General features: G+C 35.6%; 1 protein-coding gene across 1 annotated transcript in view; it reads left to right on the forward strand.

Moving 5' to 3' along the window:
* Nucleotides 1-24699, forward strand: part of EYS (eyes shut homolog) — a 1174088-nt gene that overhangs the window by 963283 nt on the left and 186106 nt on the right. The window contains 1 exon segment of the mRNA XM_006211933.3: nucleotides 15086-15239. Within this exon segment, the coding sequence (XP_006211995.2) occupies nucleotides 15086-15239 (154 nt within the window).

The following is a 24699-nucleotide window of genomic DNA, read 5'->3' on the forward strand; positions in this document are numbered from 1 at the left end:
CAGGATTCTGTACATTATGGCCTCTTTCATTTATGGGGGAGTACCACTTAAGTGTATTCCTTGCAATATTCTAAATGAGATATTTGATTTTTTTTCTCTTTTGAAATAGATGCACAATAGTTTTAATAGTTCCCTATATTAGAGATGTAATATCTTCAGCACTTGGATGGATTACCCACTGCAAGTCTACTCATTATTTCCAGATGAGTTTCTCCTCTGCTCTGAAATGTCTGGCTAAATCGATTCACCATTCTGTACTTTCTAGACAAAATGTAAACCTTTTTAAATTATTTGAATATGATTAAAACGCCTAAAAGAAGCATTTTAGGAAAACTGGATGTAGTTAGAAGTTTTGAACATTAAGTTAAACCTGAGAATTTATATCTGAGAAAGAAACTAACTTGTCAGAACTGGGCCAGCATTATTTATTTCCCAGGAGTTTAAGCACCCATGTTTAAATGATGGCTCTAGAATGTTTGATTTATTCATGTTAGAAAAGAGAGAGAAGAAAGAAAAAAAGAAAAACCAAATTTTTTGAAAGGAAACCAGAGCGGTGGTAGATGACCATGAAATTTGGATGTAATAGTGCATCACAGGGGAAACAAACCAAAACATAGAACAAAAGGCACAAACATAATAATTTAAAGCCACAAGGAAAGCCAAGTGATTATCTGGCTTTGCAATTTTTTAAGTTACATAGATTTGGAAGGTATTTTCTTGTAGAAAGTGTGTTTTTACCAAATGCCACATGAGGTGTGTTTTGAAGGCCATGGAAATACATGCCAAGTGTGTGCGCCCTGTCCAGGTTTATACTCCAAACAAGTAAAACCCAAGCTGATTTTACCCCCATACAGTTAGTTGTGCTTTTTGTAGCCAGTGACCTACCAAAAGAGTCAAACTAGAAATTATTAGCCAGAAAAGAATGCCATTGAAATGGTTAGCCACTGTGTCTTTGTCTTACATAGTTGTTGTTGTCAGGGGGCTGGGTGCATGGAAGCTGTTCACTCCAGGGAGCTTCATCGCTGGTGATGGAAGAAATTTTTTTTTGTCTATAGAGCATCCTTCTTGTTAATTTGTAAAGTGGCAATTTAACCCCACACCCTTAGGAATACACAGTGTTTTATGCACAATGTTTTATGGGGTTCAGCTTTCACTCCTCTTGGAATTTGTCAACCTCATAAAAGCCTCACAACAGATGAACACAAAGATTTTTGTGATTCAGTTAGACATTCGCAATTTAAAAGATGTCCCTTAAGTTGACTTAAAGGCTAATTTTCTTTTCTTTGAAATCAATATATTATGTGTAGGAGCAATTAAAAGTAGTGAGGAAATTAAAACAGATGTTTCATTTTAGAGTGTCAGAGTTAATTTTTGTCTGTTTTGTTGGTTTGGTTTGGGGTTTTTTTTGTTTTTGTTTTTTGTTTTTTTTGGTGGGGGTTGTTGTTTGCTTTTTAGTTTTGGTATTTTTTTTTCTATTCCTGAACATTTTAGCAAAAACTGAATTTCATTTCACAAACATGTATGGAACATTTTTACCTTGTATCAGCAAATATTAAAGGGAAAAGGATAGAGAAACATCAGGTTGATAAGCCAATGTCAGCTTTGAATCATATTCCTAGTTCAAAACTGTAGATTTATCTTTTCTCAGTTTGCCTCAACAGCTAATTGATGTTGAAAAGGAACAAAAGGAAGATAAAACTTGAATCCTTATGGGGTTACAGTAAAATTCTTTAGAAAGGAAGGTTTTAAAAAGAACTCTCTGTGGGAGAGAGACAGCTCTGAGAACAGCAGTCAAGATGAAAAGAAAGCTTTTTGAATCTGCCACTGAACCAATTCAGAATTCTGGAACCCAGTCAAAGGAGCTCGTAGTGGGTCATGGGGGAAGGGGTGAGACCACACAAAGCCTTCAGGCTCACTTGCAGAAAATGAGCTCTCTCCGCGAGCAACACCAGTCAGAAGGTTTGTCATGGGATGTATGACTATGCAGGTGAACCCATCCTCTGCTACTTCTTTGAGAAGAAAGAAGCAGGCCCTTCGGAAGGACGTGATTTGAGAATTAGGAGCAGACATCTGGCCGAGGTGCAGGAGGCAGATCACATGAGCACCTCCAGTGGGAGAACAGGATTCAGAAGTCATCTTCCTAATACTTTTTGTTTGTGTTTAAGAAAGAGTAAAAGGACTGGTGGGAGGTATTTATTCCAGGCAGGAACTGACAAAACAGGTAAGATATGGGAGCATCCTTCCTCTTACATTGAGGAAAGGCTCGAAGAAGAGATTTCTGATATTACTAAAGACAACAAATTATATCTAAAGAACCAGAGCAGATGCCTCTCTCTATGCAATGTTTCCCAGTGGAAGACGCAATATCTTCATTAGAGACCTTTGATGCCAAGGCCAATGAAATCTCACAGGATTTCCTGACAGCATATTAAAAAGCTTTTCCTTCTTATAGGAAAAATTTGCTCAGTTTTTAAAATCAATTTTACAATGTGTACCATAAAATTTTTTTAATATCTTCGCCCTCCTTACTAGCTCCCAACGGAGCTTGCTCCCAACAGATATGGGAGAGAGTGGGATGGAAAGCAACCATGGAGGAATTCACACATTGTCATTCATAAGGTACAGAGAGATGGCTTTTTATTGTATCGTCTTGTATTGACAGGAAAGTCAAGTCCAACAAGTTTGAACTGAGTGCCCATAAAGCACTGCACTCTCCTGGGCACCCTGAGGGGTACAGAGATGAATAAGAGAAGAGCTGGGTCCTGTTTCCCACCATTCAGTGGAGAGGTACCATGTGTCTAACTCCATGAGAAAGCTGACTGTGATAGTTTTCTAGTAGGAGGACTTGTTACAGACTGGGGCTGAGTCGAGATTCGTCACCCCAACAATTTGTAATTATACCTCTTCTCTAACTAGGGAACACCTCATCATCTAGAATCATGTCCTGCATCTCTTCCACCCACCTCCTCAGTACTTCAGCCAGAGCCCTCCATAGAGGAAACACTCAGTTAGAAGAGTTCTTAAAGTTCTCTTCATGAGTTACTCAACTTTGAAGGCTGTCATGAAAAATTAGTCGTTATTGAAACTGTATTTTAGGGAATTATGCTGTTAAACAGTTATACTTTCTTCCTCAAGGGTTTAGTCAAAACATAGCTTGAATCAAACCTACCTTTTTTCTTGGTCTCTTGTGCCATCAAGAGCAGAACAAAGGTTGGCAAATTTTTCTGAAACGACCAGAGGATAAAATTTTTTTTGCAGTCCAGGCAGTGTCTGTCACAACTGGTCAACCCTGCCAGTGTAGCATGAAAGTAGCCACAGAGAAAGTAAGTAGATGAACGTGTTGTGTTCCAAAAGCACTTCATTTACCAATCTATGGTAGAACTGGGGCCATGGCCCACCATTTGCTGACCCTTGACCTAGAACGATGTGATTCATTAAGCTTCTCTTGAAATAGAACAATTGTGTTAAGAACAATTAGACTCTATTTCTATGAAATTTACAAAGAAATAAATCAGTGAGAGATTCAAATCTGCTCTGACATAATGACATAGGGAATGGACCAGTGAAAAACAAGCTTCTGGTGGATAGACATCATGGCAAAGACAAACAAATGGGCCCAGTCAAGGACTGAAATTGCTGCCATGCCCATCTCAAGAACCATATAACCCAGTGATTAAGAAATTCCTCCCACACTGTTGGTGGAAGTGTAAACGTGCAGTCACTATGGAGAACAGTATGGAGGTTCCTTAAAAAACTAAAGATAGAGTCAACATATGATCCAGCAATTCCATTCCTGGATGCATATCCAGAAGGATCTCTAATTTGAAAATATACATGCACCTCGGTGTTCATAGTGACACTGTTTACAATAGCCAAGATATGGAAGAAAACTAAGTGTCCACTGACAGATGAATGGATAAGGATGTGATAGATATAGATATAGATATAGATATAGATATATAGATATAATATTTTTAAAGTGATATAAATGAATTTATTTACAAATTAGAAACAGACTCACAGACATAGAAAACAAACTTATGGTTACCAGGGGGGGAAGAAAGTAGGGATAAATTAGGACCTTAGGATTAACAGAACACATCCATATATATATGTGTGTGTGTGTGTGTGTGTGTGTGTATAAAATATATACATACATAATAAACAACAAAGACCTATTTTATACAGTACTCAGGGGACTATATTCAATATCATGTATAACCTATAATGGAGAAGAATCTGAAAAAGTATGTGCATGTATGTATATATGTGTGTATGTGTGTGTGTGTGTATACATCCGAATCACTATGCTGTACACTGGAAACAAACACAACATTGTAAATCAACTCTACTTCAATTAAAAAAAGAAAAGAAAATTACTCTGAAACTACACTGCCTGATTCTGCTGTTTGGGCACATTACTTAACATCTCTGGACTCCAGTATCTGTAAAGTGAAATAATGTTAATAATAACAGTACCAAAGATGTTAAAAGGTGTTTCGGGATGAAAAACTTAGTACAGTTAATGTGGTTAAAGCAGTGTTTGGCACATGGCACCCTGAAGTGCTGAAGCATCTTGTTTAGATGTGCTTTAACCCCGCCTCCCTTGGGCTTGTCTGACAAGGACACTGGGAATTGGAAGCCCCGGATACCATATTTTTATCTAACGGATGTCATTCATGCTGTATCCATTTGGTAGACATTCCACCCTGGAAAAGCACAATTAGAACATGAGAAATTCTGGGATCAAGAATGAGACATTAGTGGGATGAAACTGGTGCAGTTTTTGGTTTTCATTCTTAACCATTCCATCCAAATGAAGAGGATTCATTTCCTCTAAGACTTTTGTATTACAGCTTTGTTTTAAGCACAGTTAGCAGGCTAGGAAAAACCAAAATAAGCTCTCTATACATTTCAGAAACTGGCCCACCCTGCAGCAGCATGTAGTAAGCATGTGTAATTAATTATGCGCCGGGCTGCTGCCACGGTCCCTCACTCTCCTCTGTCCTTCCACTGACCAACCAGCTCATCCCAGCCACACCCTAAATACACGTCACTGCCCACATCACCACCGCTGCTCTACAGTGTCTTCAAACCATGAGCAGCTGCTGCTGTGCAAGTGCAGACCTTTAAGGACAGCCAGGAAAGTGGAGTCCTAAAGCCACAGCAAGAGCCTGCGTGTTCAGGAGGGAACCCAGTGCAAGCTCGGAGAGCAGTCCTTATGACAGGCCACCAGGAAGGAAGGGGCCATCAGCTGCTCCCACAGGTGGTCCTAATTTTTTTTTTTGCTCACAAAAAAATTCATAGATTTTTGTTGATAAGCTGCAACATACATGGTTTAAAACAATAACAACAAAAATTTAGTCAAGTGAAAGTAATAAACTGAACCACAAACAAACACTCCAAACAAAATATTTTCCATTGTAAACATGTTAAGATGAAAACATGGTTTCATACCATCTTACTGTAATTTTTTTATGTGTTACTAACTTACATACCCCATGTTTTCTGTAATCATGCAGATTTGAATAGAAGTTTGAATGATTAAATAAACAAAAAGTGTCAGGAGGTCACCAACAGTAGACTTGAACCCAGGTCGGGTGTCAGCTAACTGTGCAAAGTAGGGTAAATCAATTAACCTTTTGGTATTTCTGTCTGACTACAAAAAATGCAGATGTAATTTTTATGATCAAATCCATGAGGTTTGAAAAAATATACAAAAAAGTGCTTTGAAAAATACAAAGTACCATTCAAATGTATGGTGTAATTTCTTTTATGGGAGGTTATAGAAATCTGTGTCTCTTTATGGTAAATTTCCAAATTTGACTGTTTATGTATCCAGTTTAATAAACACATTATCATATTCATCATTATCAATTCTATAAGGAATGATATTGCATTTTATTTTCATTCAAAGTGGTGATGCTGAGTCTGTTCTGATCTCAAAACAAACTTTCATTCGTGTTTGGTAGCATTCATAAGAATAGTTCAAACAGAGAAAAAAAGTTTAATGGAAGTAGCAAGCCACATAATCATATAAACCATAAATACACATAATACATAAATCTTCAGTATTTCAGTGAAATGATGAAATATCCATGCTTAGAAAATTTCAGATCTATAACCCAATGCAATAGACAAGCAAACTAAAATTTTATAAAAGTTGACTAGGCTATCATTGTTTCTCAAGTTATTTCATTATTGTTTCTTTCTTATGAAACCAATTATATATATACATACCATCCTATATTTAAATATATACTATACTATACATATATAAATTTTAGATTCAAAATTATTAGAATTATCTCTCTAAAAGGCTATGATACCTAGAAGTTAGAATCCATTGTTTTACAAGTAATAGTACTGTTACTTGTTCTAAGCAGTATTTTTTATATTTAATGAATCTTAAATCAGGTGATACAATTAATGATTTCATTGGGATAAATGAAATTTGAGAATTATAGTTTTATAGAGTTTCAAAATATTTTCTGTATAAATATTCAGAAAAATTCAAGACATTAAAGACTCATTGAAAAAATTACTACACAGCCTAAAAGCATAAAGAATTAGTTCAAAAAAAGAATAGGTTCACATTTCTCTAATCATCAAGCATCTTTTCAGTGAAACAACAGAATGACTTTTCTTCAATGGCTTAATAATGAGCCCTTCTAGTGTTTTCAAGTCCTGTCCAAAGGGAACATGAATTGGAACAAAATGGGTATAGAGACGCTGGAGAGATTCATAATTGCTTGATGTCTTTTGGTTCGATAAGCAAAGATGAACTAAATGTAATGTGGAATATGGATTACTCAACCCACAAGGTTTAAAAAAAATGTCATTACATATAATTTCCTTTAGTAGTTCTATTCTGAAAATTTTCTGTTGTCTTTCTCATTTACTTGTCACTGATTTTTCAATTCTAAGAATCAAGTAACTTTTATCATAATTGTATTTGAAAATATAATGTCTTTAGTACTATTTGTGAAAACCAAAGGATTCCTCCTGAGTGCTTACTCAAAACTTTAATTACATAATCTAGGTTTTATAATACAAAGTTGATTGATTAAAAAGTGAAAAAGTCAATTAAACAGTAAGGCTCACATTCTTTGAAGTGAATAATTTACAATTGCATATATGTAAATAAATCAGCAAACACAGGTCTTCCATCTCCCCATCTACATCATATGTTAGCAGCAAAATACTTTGAATTCCTTTAAGGTTATTACTATATAAAACAATAAATTGCTTATTAATAGAATAAATCAGTATGATGAATCAAAAACTGTTACTACACAGAAGACTATAAGAAGAACAAAGCTGAGTTGTTAATTTTTACCTTCATTCCCACTACCTTCATTAAAGTAGCCTTACCATGCTCTGTAATACCGGGTTGCTATGGTTTGTAATGTCCCGTTGGTACACTTGCAGAAGACCCTTCATTCCTGTCATTCATTTTAGTGGCTGAGCTTCCTTTAAAAATAACTCATTCTTGCATGATACTACATACATCTTGTTTAATGTGAATAATCAGTCTTTAAAATTCAGTTGTCGAAGCTTTAAAAGACAAGCTGTGTACATATGGTACAACAGCTTGACCTAAATGTTCAGCTCTGTTCTACTTTGTTCCTGTATACCATACTTCAAAGTCTTATCTCAAAAATATGAGTCTGAAATTGTAACATAAAGCAATTTATAAAAATACCAAGCAATAGAAAGCTCTAGGTACAAACAGTAGAATGGAGCAGGGTAACAGACTGGCTCTTAGTGCCTAACAAAATAATTCACCCTCCCCTCTCCAAAAAGGATGAGAGTGGGGAACAAGCTAACAATTAAAGAGAGAACAAGCTTATGTCATTTTATGAACAACATGATATGTACCCAAGAAGAGAAAACTTGAGATGCTGGTACAGAGTTCCATGTTTCTAAATGTGCTCCCATTGCCTCCAGCTCCTGCCCTCCAGTAAAAAGAAGACTTAAGAATGACCCTAGGGGCAGGGATGTAGCTCAGTGGTAGAGTGCATGCTCAGCATGCCCAAGGTCCTGGGTTCAATCCCCTTAATAGGTATGCATTACTTTATATAAAATAAATAAACAAGGACCTACTGTATACCTTAGGGAATTACATTCAATTTCTTATAATAAGCCATGATGGAAAAGAGTCTAGCATAAACAGACTCACAGACATAGAAAATAAACTTACTGTTACCATGGGGGGGGTGGGAAGGAATAAATTGGGAGTTTGAGATTTGCAGATATTAACTATTATATATAAAATATATAAACAACAAGTTTATTCTGTACAGCACAGGGAACTATATTCAATATCTTGTAGTCACCTATAATGGAAAAGAATATGAAAAGGAATGTATATGTATATGTATGACTGAAACATTATGCTGTACACCAGAAATTGATGCAACTTTATAAACTGACTATACTTCAATAAAAAAATTTTAAAAGAATCTGAAAATGATATATGCATAGATGAAACTAAATTGTAAATTAACTATACTTTAATAAAAAATTAAAATTAAAAAAAAAACCCAGTACCTCCATTAAAAAAAAATTCTACTAAAATGTTTTAATTATACCCTCAAATTCAGAGACAAGCAGCCTGAGAAGTTCACTAGGAGTTCATGAGAAAAATAAGGGAAAACGCTAAAGAGTAAAGGCACAAAAAACTGCTAATGGATCTCAGGAGAGGCAGAAAAGGTGAAGGTGTCTTTTCCTCTGCGGGCGCTGGGCTAATGTGGAGCACGGTTCAGCTGATGTCCTCAGAAGTGTGATAAAAATGTGGATGGGCTGAGTGAACTCTAGCAAAGGACATGTAGAAGGATCGCAAAAGAGTGATTTTCAACCACGTTTACTCTGTCCTGTGCTACTCATATTTCATGATTAATCCTTAATGCTGTTCTTTTGTCCGATTTGCTTCTTAACTTCTGCAATATCGATTTAATCTATTTTACGTGCTATGTTCACTCTGTGTTGCTCTCTTAACTGGAGTTACATTTGCAGGCAGTTCTGTAACTCGGAGCACTCGTGGAGTATCTGGTGCTATTTCTTGGCTATCGTATGTCTCACTCCTAGCTGATCCTTTCATATTTTGAATTTTTCTTTTTTTTTCGTTCTTTCCAATCTTAGTCTTCCATGATGTGTGTATTGCTGTCCAGTCCAAGGCTGCTATGTTGTTTAACACCAGGGGACCCCATTCACACTGTGTTCTATGTAATTTTTTTCTTTTTGGAGTTGGTTTTGGTTTTATTTGCTCTAATATAATGTAAATCATTTTTCCTGATACACCTTACAATTTCAAAAACTGAGATTAGCTTATTTTCCTTTGTTAAAGGATACTTTTCTAAAAGACATTTAAAAAGAACACATGGCAAAGATTTTATTTAACCTATTAATTAATGAGGGACCTGGTCAGATACTACAGTCAGTTCAAAGGAGAATCCCAGGAGCAGAGCCATACATAAAGATTAAGGAATTATGAAGCAAACTTGCAAATAAGATGGAAAGCAGTTCTACCTGGAGGATAATAACCAATTACATTTTACCACACATAGTTTGCATGTCTATAGACAAGAATTATTTGAATCATTATTTCTTTTCTCCAACTTACAGAGTTGCAAAACAGCTCAAAGATAAGAACGCGTAACAAGACAATAAGGGGTGAGCTAGATTTTTTTCTTTTGTATTTTAAATTCTTCCACATTTTTTTCTGACACCTTTCTCTGAACCATTTCTTGAGACCTGGGTGTTACTTTTATTCCATTCACGTAGAACAGGAAGCCTGGGAGAGAGAGAACTTAGATTTTCTGACATTCTTGCTGAGATGTTAAAGAAGCATTTGTCTGAGGTTCAGTAATACCTTTAGTTTGACTCTGTTTGTTTTTGGTTTTTTTGTTTTTTTCTTTTAAATTGATGTGAACTCTAATATAGAGATGTTTCAAGTTTATCCAGACCCCTGAGAATCTTGAAGACCCTTTCAGGTTTCCATAATGTTAATTTTTTTTTTTTTTACTAAAACTAAGATATTTGCCTTTTTTCATTGTATTGCTATTTGCACTCGTGTTACAAAAGTCACAGTGGATAAAACTTCCAGCACCTTGGGTCCTGGCAGTGGCCCCAGACAGTGTTCAGTCATTTTATTCTACTTCACTGTGCACTCAAAGCAAAAATGGGCACAAAAATGCCCATAATGGTGCAGTAAAATGAATTCATTGTTTGAAATTATCAATCCCTGTGTATACAACACTTTAACATTCTATTATTAAAGGACAAGGTCCTGGGTTCAATCCCCAGTACCTCCATTAAAAAATAAATAAATAGACCTAATTACCTCCCACCTCAGAATTAACTAAAAAGTAAAAGGGGAAGTATACATATAGCAGGTCTGCTAAACTTACCTTCTCTCCAATAAGCTGCAGAGTTTCCCAACACTTTCTGATAAGTTTGATAAGGGAAAAATGGATGTGGGTTATGAGGAAGACTGTGTCCCGGGTCTCTGTTGAGCCACGGGTGGGTCCTTGGCTTTGCACAAGAAAGAGTGCAAGAGCAAGCCACAGTTGAGTAAAGGTAGATTTATTTAGACAAATACATACTACACAGAGTGTAGGCTGTTTTAAAAGGCAAGAGAAAGGCCACGAGGTGTGGGGGTTGGGTGCTCAGGTTAAAGTAAAAGTAGATACTCCATACACAGAGGGCAGGCCATCTTGGGAGATAAGGGAGCAAGAGAGGTGCTCACAAGGCGTGATGTTGCCGGTTTTTATGGGCTCAGTAGCTTCATATGCTAACAAGTGGGAGGATCTAACTAGTCTAGGGAAAGGGCTGGGATTCCCAGGAATTTGGTCACTGCCCACTCTTTGACCTTTTATGGTCAGCCTTAGAGCTGTCATGACACCTGTGGGAGTGCCATTTACCACCTTAATATTACAGTGAGCGTATAACGAAGCTGAAGATCTACTAGAAGTCAAATCTCCTACCATCTTGAGCCTCAAGGCCTACTGAGAGTTGAATCTTCCACCATTTTGGTGTTAATTGCTGTCATTCCTTTAATGGCTGTGCCCTGCCCCCTTCCCTCCTGTCTCAAGTTCAGTAGTACTATTAATGAATATGCTTTTTTAAAATATTGCATAGTAAATATATCAATATTTGAAAGATCTCCTTAACCCAATGAACCAACACTTTTCAAACAATCAATGAATGGGTTACAAAATCATGTGCAGGTAGAATATCCACTCAAAGTGCAAGAAAGACCAATGGAATTTTTATGTAACAGAGTCTGCAAGGCTCACTAATATAGTTTCAGATTCCATTTGCAACTATGCTTTAAGGAACTATCACTTGTCCATTCTGTGTGTATTTAAAAGGGCTGTTCAAGTAATCTTTCTTTTCTGACTACATTCTGTGTGAGGACGAAGTTCATATGCTTCAACCAAAGCAACAATTCACAACAGATTGAATGAAGAAGTAGATATGAGATTCAGCTGTCTTTTACTAAGCATAACATTAAAGATATTTGCAAAGATATAGAATACTACTACTACTCTCACTATTTTATTTTTGTTTTGGAAAATATAACTACTTTCCATAAAATATGTTTGTTTAGGTTAATATGCAATGGGTTTTATTATTGTTATTAAAAATAACATTTTTAATGTTATTAAAATAATCAATAAATACTTGAAAACTTTCTGTTTTAAATTCTAATCCAGTAAGTATTGAAAGATGCTGTTGACTGAAATAAAATCACACAACGTGAGAGTTGTGGGTTAAGTTTTATTTGGGACAAAATGATGACTATAGCCCAGGAGACAGCATCTCAGATAGCTCTGAGAAACCATTCCAAAGCCGCAGGTGAAAACTCAGTATTTTATATGATCTCAGTGAAGGGGGGACGTGCAGTCAAGCACACACTTAGGCAGAGGCTGCTGCTAGTCATGAGGAGCAGATGTCATCATTAATGATTTTAGTGGTTTCTAGATATGAGGAGATGCAAGAATTGGGGTCATAAAATCTTCTCCTGAAAGTACTATCTGAAGGCCTGTTCAACCAGTTTTCCCAGAGCATGGAGCGTTTTCCCAGAGCATTCCTGACCTCCGTCCTGAACTCCTCTCACAGAGGATTGGAGGTCAGCGGCTGCAGCGGCTCGTGATTGAATCCAAGCAGAGTTAGGTGGCGAGTGCCAACGTGATCCGATCCTTGGAGAGGCAGATGGCAGGTGCCAGTTTTTAGTTAGCTATGCAAATCATGTAAACAAAAGTTCTTTGGGGGCTTCTCAATAGATTTTAAGTGTGCTAAAGGGTCCTTAGACCTAAAAGCTTGAGAACTACTGATTTAATATAACTTTCATTTTAAAATCCATGTACAGTATGGTTCTGCTGTAATAAAAGAAATGCTTTCTCTACATATCTGTGTGTCCAGTTATCAGCCTTCATGTCAATGGAAGTGTTTACCACATAGTAATGCTGGCCATTTCTGAGTGTTGCGATTTCAATTTGGTTTAGTGCATATCCATGGGTATCTTTAATATTGCTTGAGTACAAAAGCAACAAAATCATTATCTTAAATATACATTTATAGTCACAAAAATAAACAAAAGCAAAAAGGAAATAAGAATACTAAAAATGTTTTTTAAATTCCACAAATATCTGAAAATTCAGGAAGTACAGCATGAGAATTATTTGCTTTGACAATTTTGGATCAATTGAAAATCAAAAGCCAAAAATGTAAAATTGGCCCCTTGTATTCATTTCTGATTGCTGGTCCAGCAAATGACCACAAACTCAGTATTTAAAACAACAGAAATATATTCCTTCACCATTTGAGAGACCAGAAGTATAAATGTGTTTATGAGGCTACAGTCAAGCTATTGGCAGGGCCAGTTCCTTCTGGGGGCTGCAGAGGAAAATCTATTCCTTGTCTCTTCTGCTTCTTTCTGGTGGCTGCTGGTGCTTCTTGCTTTGTGACTGCATCACACCGGTCTCTGCTTCTATAGTCACATAACCTCTCTTCTTCCATTATCAGATCTCCCTCTGCTTCTGTCTTAAAAAGATGTTTCTGATTCATTTCCTGACCCAATCAGATAATCCAGGATAATCTCACCATCTCAAGACCTTTAATTTAATCACACCAGCAAAGTCTCTTTTGCCATATAAGGTTGATAGTCACAGGTTCCAATAACTAGGACATAAATATATTTGGAGGTCATTATTCAATCTACCACAACCCCCTTCTTCATAACGTATACAAAAATCAATTCTAGGTAGAGTGCAGATCTCAAATAAAGCTAACATAATATATATTATATTATATTATATTATATTATATTATATTATATTATATTATATTATACTATATATAAGATATATCTAGATAATATAGGAGAGTAATTTCATAACTTTGAGGCAGGCAGAGTGATCTTAAAGATGATATAGCAAGTACTAATCATAACCATGAAGGAAACCATTGATAAATTGACCCACACTAAAATTAAGACCATATGTTCACCAAAATTCACCCCTAAGAGAATGACAAGACGATCTACGGGGTTGGAGAAAATACTTTCAATATATATGGTTGACAAAGAGCTTGCGTGCTCTCTAATATGTATCTAAATATTAGATATATACATAGGTATAACTCTATAATCAACAAGAAAAAACAGAAAATAACCAAATGAAAATAAGAGCAGGACATACAAGCTGACACTTCACAAAAGGGGATATCAAAATAGCCACTAAACACAAGAATATGCCCAACTTCACTAATGTGAGGAAAATGAAAGTTAAAGCTAGAATAATAAACACAGAATGGTTAAAATCTACAAGGTGAGCAAACCAGCTGATGGTGAAAATACAGATCAGCTGGAACTCTTAAATACTGCTGGTAAAAAGTGAACACATCCTTTTGGAAAACTGGCAATAACTACTAAATGAATTATATTTTTACTTTCTGACAGAAAACTTCAACTCCTAGTATAAAGACCACAAAAATGCATGCACTTCAACACAGAAGACACATACCAGATTATCATAGCAGCATTATTCATAATAAGCAAAAGGGGGCAGGGTGGGGTTCTATATACAGAAGAAAGAACAACTGAATTGTGAATATTCTTTTAATGGAATATTATAAAACAATGGAAATGAAGCATGGATGCTCTCATACATAATACTGAGCAAAAGCAAATTGATACTGAAGAATATATACAATATGATCCCACTAATATAAAGCAAAACTCAGTCTAGCTGAGAAGTGATTGACAGGACATCTGATGATGCAGATAATGTTCTTTTTCTTAAGTTGGTGGTGTTTGTGGGAGCAGGTTTGCCTTGTGACAGTTCACTAATTCACAATATGCTTAAAATTTGTGTGATTTTTCTGTGTGAGTGATACTTCAGCTAAGAATATTAAAAAAGAGAGAAATCTATGTACATGCAAAGACAGATGTCTAAAATTTATTGTTAAGTGAAAAGACAAATGAACAAAGCTATTTATTATATTATTTGTTTTTAAAAATGAAATTGGGGCTATATAAATATTTATATATATGTAGCTAAATGATAGAAAAAATATCTCAAAGTGGGTTGAATGATGGGCTGGAAGAAAGGGAAATGTTTCTCTTTTTTTGTCTTTATATGTTTCTTTATTGTTTCAATTCTTATGAAGTACAATATTAAAATTAAAATAATAATAAATCAAGTTATCAATAACAGATGCCAGGCACTTTCCATTTATTATCTCATTTATCACAGTAGTTCTAATAATTACTTGCTCTCATTATCCCAGTATAACATATGAGGAAAGTGAGGCTCAAAATAGTTAAGGTCATAGCTATTAAGAAGCAGTCATGTCAAGTTAATGCTGTTAATACCATGCTATTCTTAGCCTGTGGAAGATAATGTATATTTTTGATACAGTGTTTATTACTTGAATAATTATCTAATAACACTCCTATCATCTTTCCAAATGGTTACTTCTTGAGGGCAAAGATTGTGTTTGTTGAATGAATGATTGTTATTGAATAAAATGTAAATCCATGTTAATCACTAATTTAGTGTAATTTTGGTTCTTAAAGGCAATGAGAAGAATTTTGGACAACAGTTTCTTCACTTATTTCTTGTGGAAGGAAGGCCCACAGTTAAATATGGATGTGGAAGCTCTGAAAACATCTTGACTCTTTCCGCTAATTACAGCATTAACAGAAATGTATTCGTCCCTATCATAGTACGGTAAGTAGTTCTTTGAACTTGGTGCTGAGCCTTGTTTTTAAACTGTTGTTAATATGTGTAATAGCCATCCAAAAACAGAAAGGAAAAAAAAAATGATCTCTTTGAAAATTGTTTCCCCCAGTCATTTTTTTTTAATTTTGGTGGAGTAAACTACAAATTAAACTAAGGTATAATTTGATACCATCCAGTATCAATCAAATTGTGCACAAAATGAGTCTTTCTCTGAAAATATTTGGGAGTAAATAAGTAGATTAAAGAATTGAGTGGTTCAGCTGAAATTAAGATCTAGTTCAATTGTTCAACAAAATATCTATTGAGTGAAAAAAGCACAGCTATTAGGAATTGGGGAGGGAGAAGACCTACCTCTGCACAGAAAAAGGAAAGTTAAGTAGAAGAAAACTGAATATTAAAAGAAAATGTCTTTCTGGAGTATTTAAAATTTGGAAGGGCAGTCTTGAAATTAGTTCATGCTTCATAATTGGGAAATCCCAGAAGAGGGAAATGGCTGAATATGATGGTCACATCCCAGGGACATTACTGAGCAAAATTTACATGTTGCGGCCAAGAATTTAAAGTTCTTCATCAATATAGCAATCTAGTAATAATGTTCTCCAAAGTTACTTTTTCTCAGTTAAAAAGAACATTTTGTGTCCGAGTTAATGTGTGAGATGACATTTGGATAAGTTAGTCTGATCATCTGGAATCTTGGCTAACCTGTGAAGGTTATATAAATCCAATAATCTTTCCCTGGGTCTGCATCAATCTGAAAATAAAATCAAAGAAATTGACACCAATCTGAAAATGGAAACTCCATACAGACAGGAAAGTATCTTACTCTTGTTCAGTGTACTTAGTAGGGCATCTGACAGATAGATGCTCAGTAAATGTCTGATTCAATGAAGAAATGAGTGTGTCTGGGCTGGGAAATTCAGCCAGTCATGAAAGAGGGCAAGGAGATTACCCTAAGATAATAAAATTATTTTTCATAAATGTTATTTTTCATAAAAAACCATACCCTTTTGGAACACTGAGTTCGGCACAGGAAAAAACAAACATTCAGAGCAATGGACTTAACTCCGAGTTCAGTCATTTCTCTTACAAAGGCTTAACTGTTGATTACTCAAAAAGGAGCCAGATGAGAAGGTGAATAACTTAAAACCAACTTAAAAGGCATTTTTATTGATAGCATCATCATTTTATACAATGTCATTGTCTTATACAAACAATGGCACATTCAATTACATATGAAATAGTTTCTATTTTTGGTCAAACTTTCTTAAATGACTGATTTCACTTTTGCCTTTAATTAATGAGGACCTAATCAAGCAGTCCTCAGACAAACCCCCCAGAGCCTTAGGTAACCTCAAGATGAAAGCATACTTTAAAAAATTATTGACACTTCTAGTAAAACTGGAAACCAAGGACTTCGGATTAATTTTATACAAAATTTAGGAAATGTAAAACAGCTGTCTTTATGGATATAAAAATGCAAATATGATTTGCCTTATTGGTAATATATAAGATCTCAGGGTGACAATAGTTTGCATTAAAGGCTGACCCTAGGACTATATTATATATCATACCTTAATATATTATATAATATAAATTATTTAAATTTATATAATAAATATGATTTTTACAACAGTTTATAAATTTAAATAAATTAACTAAAGGTTAATTTAAAAACTTTTGCATGCCTATCTGCTCTCTCAATATTTCTTAATCTTTGTTTACCATTTTTCTTTCTGTTTCTTCTGTTTTGTCTCAGTCTGTTCTTAATTTCATTTATTCATGTAACAAATACTTTTTATTATATTTATAGTACTATACTAAGCTCCTAGGATTCAATGGTAAGCCAAAACAGACAGTGTCCTAATTCCTGTATGTATAAAGGTTGAAGAGGGAGATTGACAAATAGTCATACTAATGAGGAAATCATTAAAATCTGAGATGTGTAGAAATTTTTTTTTAATGCTGTTAGAAAAACAAGTTACAAGGTAGCCAGACCTAGGCTAAAGAGTTGAAGGAAGTGCTCTAAAAAATGAGAAGAAGTGAACTTGGTGAAAACAAGCAAACAGAAATAGTCAAAGCAATGATGTATGTGTTCCAGGCAGTGGGAAGAGTATGAGAAAAGAGACTTTGGTGGAAAGAACCATAGTATATTTAGGAACCCAGTAGACTAATGTATATGGAACAGAGAAGCAGAGGAGGATGGCTGAGTACTGGAAGATGAAGGTGGAGAGATCAGCAAATGGCAAACACTATAGGGCCTTAGAGCTATGGTAAGGAGTGATTGAAGGGGGGAAAATTAGATGGCTGTTATATGTCCAATTAAGACATATGGTGGCTTAGACTAGACTGGTGTCATAGAAGAATTGACAGGCTTAAACATAATTAGGGTTGGTGACCAAGATGACTGAGTAGGAAGACTCTGAGCTCATCTCCTCCCATGGGCACAACAAAATTATAACTAATTCCAAAGTAAGTATTGATGAGAAAGATCAGAAGACTAGCAGAAAAGATCTTCTACAACTAAAGACATAAATAAGGAACCATGAAGAGATAATAAGATAGGCAGAGTTGTGATACAGTCAAGACCCACACCCATGTGTGGGCAATCCACAGACAGGAGGACAATTATAACTGCAGAAGTTCTCCCCAAGGAGTGAGGGCTCCCCAGGCCTGGAGTCCTACACAAGAAAGATGAGCCCTAGGAACATTTGGCTTTGAAGGCCAATGGGGCTTAATTTTAGGGCAGCCAGAGAGCTGTGGGAAATACTCTATTCTTAAAGGGTGCACACAACGTTTCACATGCTTGGATACCCAGAGCAGAGGCAGTCATTTGAAAGGAGCCTGGGTCAAACCCACCTACTGATCTTAGAGAGCATCCTGGAGGAGCAGAAGGAGACTGGTGCTCACCCTGGGGACATAGACATTGGTGGCATCCATTTTGGGGAGCTTATTCTACCATGAGGATGTTGATGCTGACAAGTGCCATTTTGGAATTCTCCTTCTAGCTTATTAGTGCTAGGACCCAGCCCGGCCCACCAGCCTGTTGGCACCAGTACTAGGATGTTTCAGCCAAGGAGGAAGACCAGCAGGATCATAGTCCACCCACCAGCAGGCCAGTTGCATGTCAGAGGGTTTCTTCTCCTGGTGCACTCTAACAATAAAACTACATTACTGACATCTCTCCACAAAGAGCTTGGCATGTTCCTGATGCCCCACATTAAGCAGCTGCCAACTGAGAGACAGACCTTCAAACTACCTTGCTCTATGGGGATTGCATTTATGGGTCCCACAGGATGATAGCAAACAAAGATGTAGTTTTTAAACAGACACGGGAACACCTACCAACAGCTATATACTTGGGCTCAGAGGGAGAAAGCAAAAACATGTATCCCCTAGTTTCTTCCTAAAAGTGGCTTTACTACACACTGTCCCAGCTGATGTCAGACTTCTAATCAGTCTGCATTTATTTGATGATTGTTGTCCTCCCCTTGGGACACTGATGGGTCTTGGCACACCCTCAACTTAAAACAAAGAAGGTGGTTTGGACAATCACTAAACTTTGAAAGAACCAGCCTCCCCAGGACCCAACTCTACCTACCAGCAGGCCAACACCAGCTCTGGGACACTATGGGCCGCTAAGTCAGCTGGGCTTGGATCTGTCCCTCCCCACCAGGCTGACACAAGATATGAAACACCTCAAACCTACAACCAGCCTTACCCACCAGCAGGCAGACACCAGCTCTGAGAGAAGTAACAAACACCATCACAGATATACAAAGATTGTAAGAGAGTACTGCAGACAATTATATACCAAACAAATGGACGTCCTAGAGGAAATAAATAAATTCCCAGAAATAAACAATCTCCCAAGACTGAAAAAAGTTGAATAGACTAATTACTAGTAATTAAATTTAATCAGGAACTAAAAACCTCCCTACAAACAAGTGTCCAGGACTAGACAGCTTCACAGGTAAAGTCTAACAAACATTTAAAGAAAATTTAATGCTTAGTCTCAAACTCTTCCAAAAAATTGCAGAAGAGGAAATATTTTCAAACTGACAATGCAAGGCTGACATCACCCTGATACCAAAACCAGACCAGGACAACACACACAAAAATTAAATTACAGGCCAAGATAACTGATGTACATAGATGAAAAAAATTCTTAACAAATTATTAGCAAACCAGATTCAACAATACATTAAAAGGCTCATACACCATGATCAAGTGAGATATATTCCTTGGATGCAAGGATAGTCCAATATTTGCAAATTAATCAATGTGATACACCATATTAGCAAACTGAAGGAAAACATCCTTTGATCATTTCAGTAGATACAGAAAACGTTTTTGACAAAATTCAACATCTATTTGTGATAAAAACTCTCAACAAGGTAGGTACAGAGAAAACATACTTCAACATCATAAAGGTCTTGACAAGCCCACTCAATGGTGAAAACCTGAAAGCATTTCCTTTAAGGTCGGGATGAAGACAAGGATGCCCACTCTTCCCATTTTTTTTCAACATGATATTGGAATTCCCAGCCACAGCAATCAGACAAGAAAAATGAATAAAAGGCATCTAAGTTGGAAAGGAGGAATTAAAACTCTTGCTCTCTACAAGGGGCATGATACTGTAAGTGGAAAATCCTAAAGACACCACCAAAAAAACTAGAATTCATCAATGAATTTGGTAGAGTTGTAGAATTAATATGTATAAATCTGTTGCATTTCTATATACTAATGAAAAACTATAGAAAGAGAAATTAAGAAAACAATCACACTTAAGTAATCATATTCAAAAAAGATAAAATACCTAAGAATAAATCTAAGGATATAAAAGGCTATAAAATTATAATACACTGATGAAAGAAATTGAAGATAACACAAACAAATAGAAAGATATAGCGTCTATGGATTAGAAGAATTAATATTTTTTAAATGACCATACCGCCGAAGGCAATCTAAAGATTCCATGCATTTCCTATCAAAATGCCAATGGCACTTTTCACAGAACTAACATAAAGAATTCTAAAATTTATATGGAAACACAAAAGACCTTGAATAGCCCAAATAATCTTGAGAAAGAATGGATGGGGTGAGGAGAGAAAGAGTTAAGGGAGATTAAAAGGTACAAACCTCCAGTTTCAAAATAAATGAGTTATGAGTATGAAATTTATGGTATGGGGAATATAGTCAATAATTTGTGGTTATCAGAGGCAAGGGGTAAGGGGAGTGGGAACTGGATGAAGGCAGTCAAAAGGTACAAAATTCCAGTTATAAGATAAATAAGTACTAGGAATGTAATGTACAGCATGATAAATATAATTAACACTGTTCTGTGTATATATAAAGGTGTTAAGAGATTAAATTCTAAGAGTTTTCATCACAAGGAAAAATCTTTTCTATTTCTTTAATTCTGTATCTATATAAGATGATGAATGTTCACTAAACTTACTGTGATAATCATTCCATGATGTATATAAGTTAAAAAATTATGCTGGACACCTTACACTTACATAGTGCTTTGTCAATTAGATTTCAACAAACCTGAAAGAAAAAAAAAGTAACTAGGAGTAAAATTGACTGATTAGTACCAGAAATGAAAAGAGAAGCATCAAAAATGAATATTCATTGTCTGTTTTGCAACTAGATAGATTTAGCAAACAAGGCAAGAGGAGAATTTTTGATAGAGAAGATTGTGAATCAATTCACCTTGAGCATGCTGAGATTAGGTGCCTTCGATACATCAAAGTGGAGTTTTCCAGGTGACTATATGGATGTAGTGCTCAGAGGAGATGTCTGGATGGGAAATATAATTTATGAGTCATCAGTGTACAGGTGGTCACTGAAACCATGAGAATGCATGGGAGTACAGACTGAGTTGAAAGAATTGCCTGGGACTGCGTGTTGAGTTTAACATTTAAAGACTGAATGGAGGAAGATAAAGTTATAAGAGCCTCGGGTTGGGGAAAGGTATAGCTCAGTGGTAGACTGCCTGCTAAGCATGCACAAAGTCCTGGGTTCAATCCCCAGTTCTTCCTCTAAAAATAAATAAACCTAATTATTTCTCCCTTTCAGAAATAAACAAAATAAAAGTAAGTAAGTAAATAAGTAAGTAAGTAAGTAAGTAAGTAAGTAAGTAAGTAAATAAATAAATAAATAAATAAATAAATAAATAAATAAATAAAGGAGTAACCAGAGAAGTAGGAGGCAAACAAAAGGAGCGGGGTGGCAGGAAAAGCAGTGGAAAGGTTAATCAAATGCCCTGATAGTCCATCAGACTGTCCACATGACTCCATGCCCTGAAGACTTCACTGAAGAAGCCAGACTGAGGGAAACTGAAGGAACAAGTACAGACAACCCTTTCAGGAAGTTTTACTGCGAAGTGCAGGAAGAGGTAAGGTGATATCCAGAGAGAGGTGATGAGTCATGAGGAAATGTAAGATGAAGGAGATTTGAGCATGTTTAATTGTCAGTCGGAATTATTAGTTGAGTGAATGGTGTTAATACATAGAAAAACAAAGAGTAATTGAGAACAGCAAGTCCTTTAGACATTTCACTTGAGAAAAGATTCCTAGCAGAGGGATGGGTAAATAGAGAAAGTCACAGCCAGCAAAGCTTCTGATTTCCATCTTCATGTGCATCCTTAGGTCTATGACTGCCCTTTGCTGTATCCCTGTCTATCCAGTTGCTATGTGTCCTCCCCACTCTATCTTGTGTGTGCTCCACTCTCCTCTCCATCCTTAACCAGGCATAGTTTAGAATTAAATGGGTCTTTTTTGTACAGCTCTTCCTAGCAATCTAATTCTCACTAATTCTCTTGCTATTTAATGTCAGAGCAGATTCCTCTCTAAAAAGCATGCGAATTAGGTTCCTTTTTAATTATATGAATGTTGATGGAATTTTTCTTCCATATCTAAGGGTTCTTGACAATAAAATATTGTAATATGATTGATAAGAACTTATTTCCAAAACTTAGTGGAATGAGCTCTAAGGTAAACGTGCAAAATATGGCTTTGATTTTTATTATGTTACTAGCCACAGAGAATAAGCATGTCAATATTTCCTCCTACTAAATCTGCATCATATCTGTAAGAGAGAGATGGCAGAAGTAGAACAAAGTTGAATAAGCCACTTGTAGTGATTGAGGTCAATTCAGTATCAAGAGAGAAGTTCCTCTTAAATGAAATGGAGCAGAGATCACAGCTCTACAGATACATTGTAATTCATACTCATGCACAGTTTGTCTTTCATTTCAGCAAATTTTGAAAGGGATCACATAGAAAGAATCTTGGTTTTCACAAGGGTTATTCTCCTTTGGGGAAGTTCAGAAAAATTGCCTTATGATATACATTTTTTCTAAAGTTTCTGAAGTTTAAATCTTTCTGGTACTTTTGTGTCTGTCCTACACAAAAGCTGACTCATTATTCATTACTTTTTTCCCTAGAGAACCCATGTGTCCTTTCCTCTAGTAATTCACTGTGTTATCTACACATTTTAAAGCCACACAGCCTAGTCTACTATCCTTAGCTCCACCACTCCAAAACACTTGACAACATTTTCTCAAAGATTTATCCAGAGGTGTAAAGTCATCCGTATATATCTAAGGCACATGCTAATACTTAATAATTTATTTTGGTTAACAAACTTTTAGGGTAGCCAAAGCCAAGTAGATAGTGGCAAAGACGTGCATGACTGCCAGAACTCTACCGCCCTATCAGCCGCTTTTGAGTACCAGATCAGGGTAAAGGAGTTCATGCTTGGTTTAAGACCAATTGCAAAGAAGATGGAAACATTTCTAGTACCTAGGTGGCAAGAATCTCAGTACTTGAGAAAACTCAGACATCAGATAAAACCATTGCAAGCATTACTCTCTTAGCTATTTGGTCCAGAAACCAAAATCAACTAATAAAAACTGCTGTTGAGTCTTATAAATGGCCAGATTTTTACCTCTTATTTGATCTTATTAATTCTTATGAGATAAAAACCTCCTACAGGTAGATGTATATCTGTGTGTGTGTGTGTGTGTATCAGGGCAGATTACTTCTTATTTATTTTATTAGCTCATTCCCCACAGTTGTTTGATCAAGAAAATAGATTAAAAATTTAATGTAATGCAAAACCAGCATTAACCTCAAAGGAATGGGAAATAAAAGGGATTCCAAGCAGAGCTGATTTTGACTCTATCAAATGAAGAGACTTACTAGTAAATAATTTATTTAAAAAATAAGAAAGGGACCAAAAATAGCTTTTTTCAATACCCATATTTAATTGCCAAAGGTCTTTCAGACAACTCTGCTCAAAATCAGATTGCAGTGTTTCACCATTTTTCCATGTAAAATCTCTGTATTACAACTCAGTTGGCATTGACCTATAACTCCATATAGTGAATGAGCAGGAGACAACCCAAGTTCATGTAAGAAGAAAGGATATTCATAATACATTATCAGTTATAATTGTTGAGAATAACTCAGAATGTCCTTTTATGTTTGTGATTTTCTAAAATATGTAGAAGTTTTTTCACACATTCCTGTTAGTTAATATTATACAAGCTATGGATTGCATGCCTTCAGTCCTAGAGCCAAGAAACTACGTAATCATGAGACCCTTCACTCCTTGAAACAGATGGTGACTTTCGAACTGTGCTAAATCTATAAGATATTAGATTTATTCATAAAACGTTGCCATGTCAATATGGAAAGTTTGGCAAGCTTTTCATCTTCAAAAGGTCAAACTTCATCACTTCAATATTAATTTCTGTATCTTTTCTATCAACTCCTCCATCTGGTAGTTCTTAGAGAAAATATAGGGAAAATGGAACTCAATATGGGAAATACACCGTGAAACTTTATTATGACATTGACAAGTATATAAATACATAAATTAAACATTGCTCTTTCTCCTTTATCCATAAATAACACACTAATCATACATAGTATGTCCATACATAACATACATCAATACTAGCTGGACAGCAAGTTGTAATGCAGCTTATTTGTATTTAATTGCGAATAACCACTGTAAAGCTAAAATTTCTTTCATTAAATAAGTTTAAGAAAATATTTAAAGAATATCTGTGGGTCTAGAAGTTGGTGGAAAAGGGTAAAGATTATTGCATAGAGTCTTCTGCTAACTTTTCCATACACTTTGAGAAACAAGGAAGTTGAGTGTGAATTTGGTGCTTGGTGATGCAGAAACCAAATGGAGCCTTCTGGGCAAAGACATCATTTAAATGTGAACCTGACTCTACACAGTATGTTCACTGAGGAGTGTGTCAGTAGATCTGACCAGTCAGTTTAATATAAAAAATATATATATTTCAAGTGATTGTTTGTGTAATCATGTTTGTTCTTTTTTTAACATTTTTTATTGATTCATAATAATTTTACAATGTTGTGTCAAATTCCAGTGTAAAGAACAATTTTTCAGTTATACATGAACGTAT

The sequence above is a fragment of the Vicugna pacos genome, chromosome 8 (genome assembly GCF_048564905.1).
Source record: "Vicugna pacos chromosome 8, VicPac4, whole genome shotgun sequence".
Lineage (NCBI taxonomy): Eukaryota > Metazoa > Chordata > Mammalia > Artiodactyla > Camelidae > Vicugna > Vicugna pacos.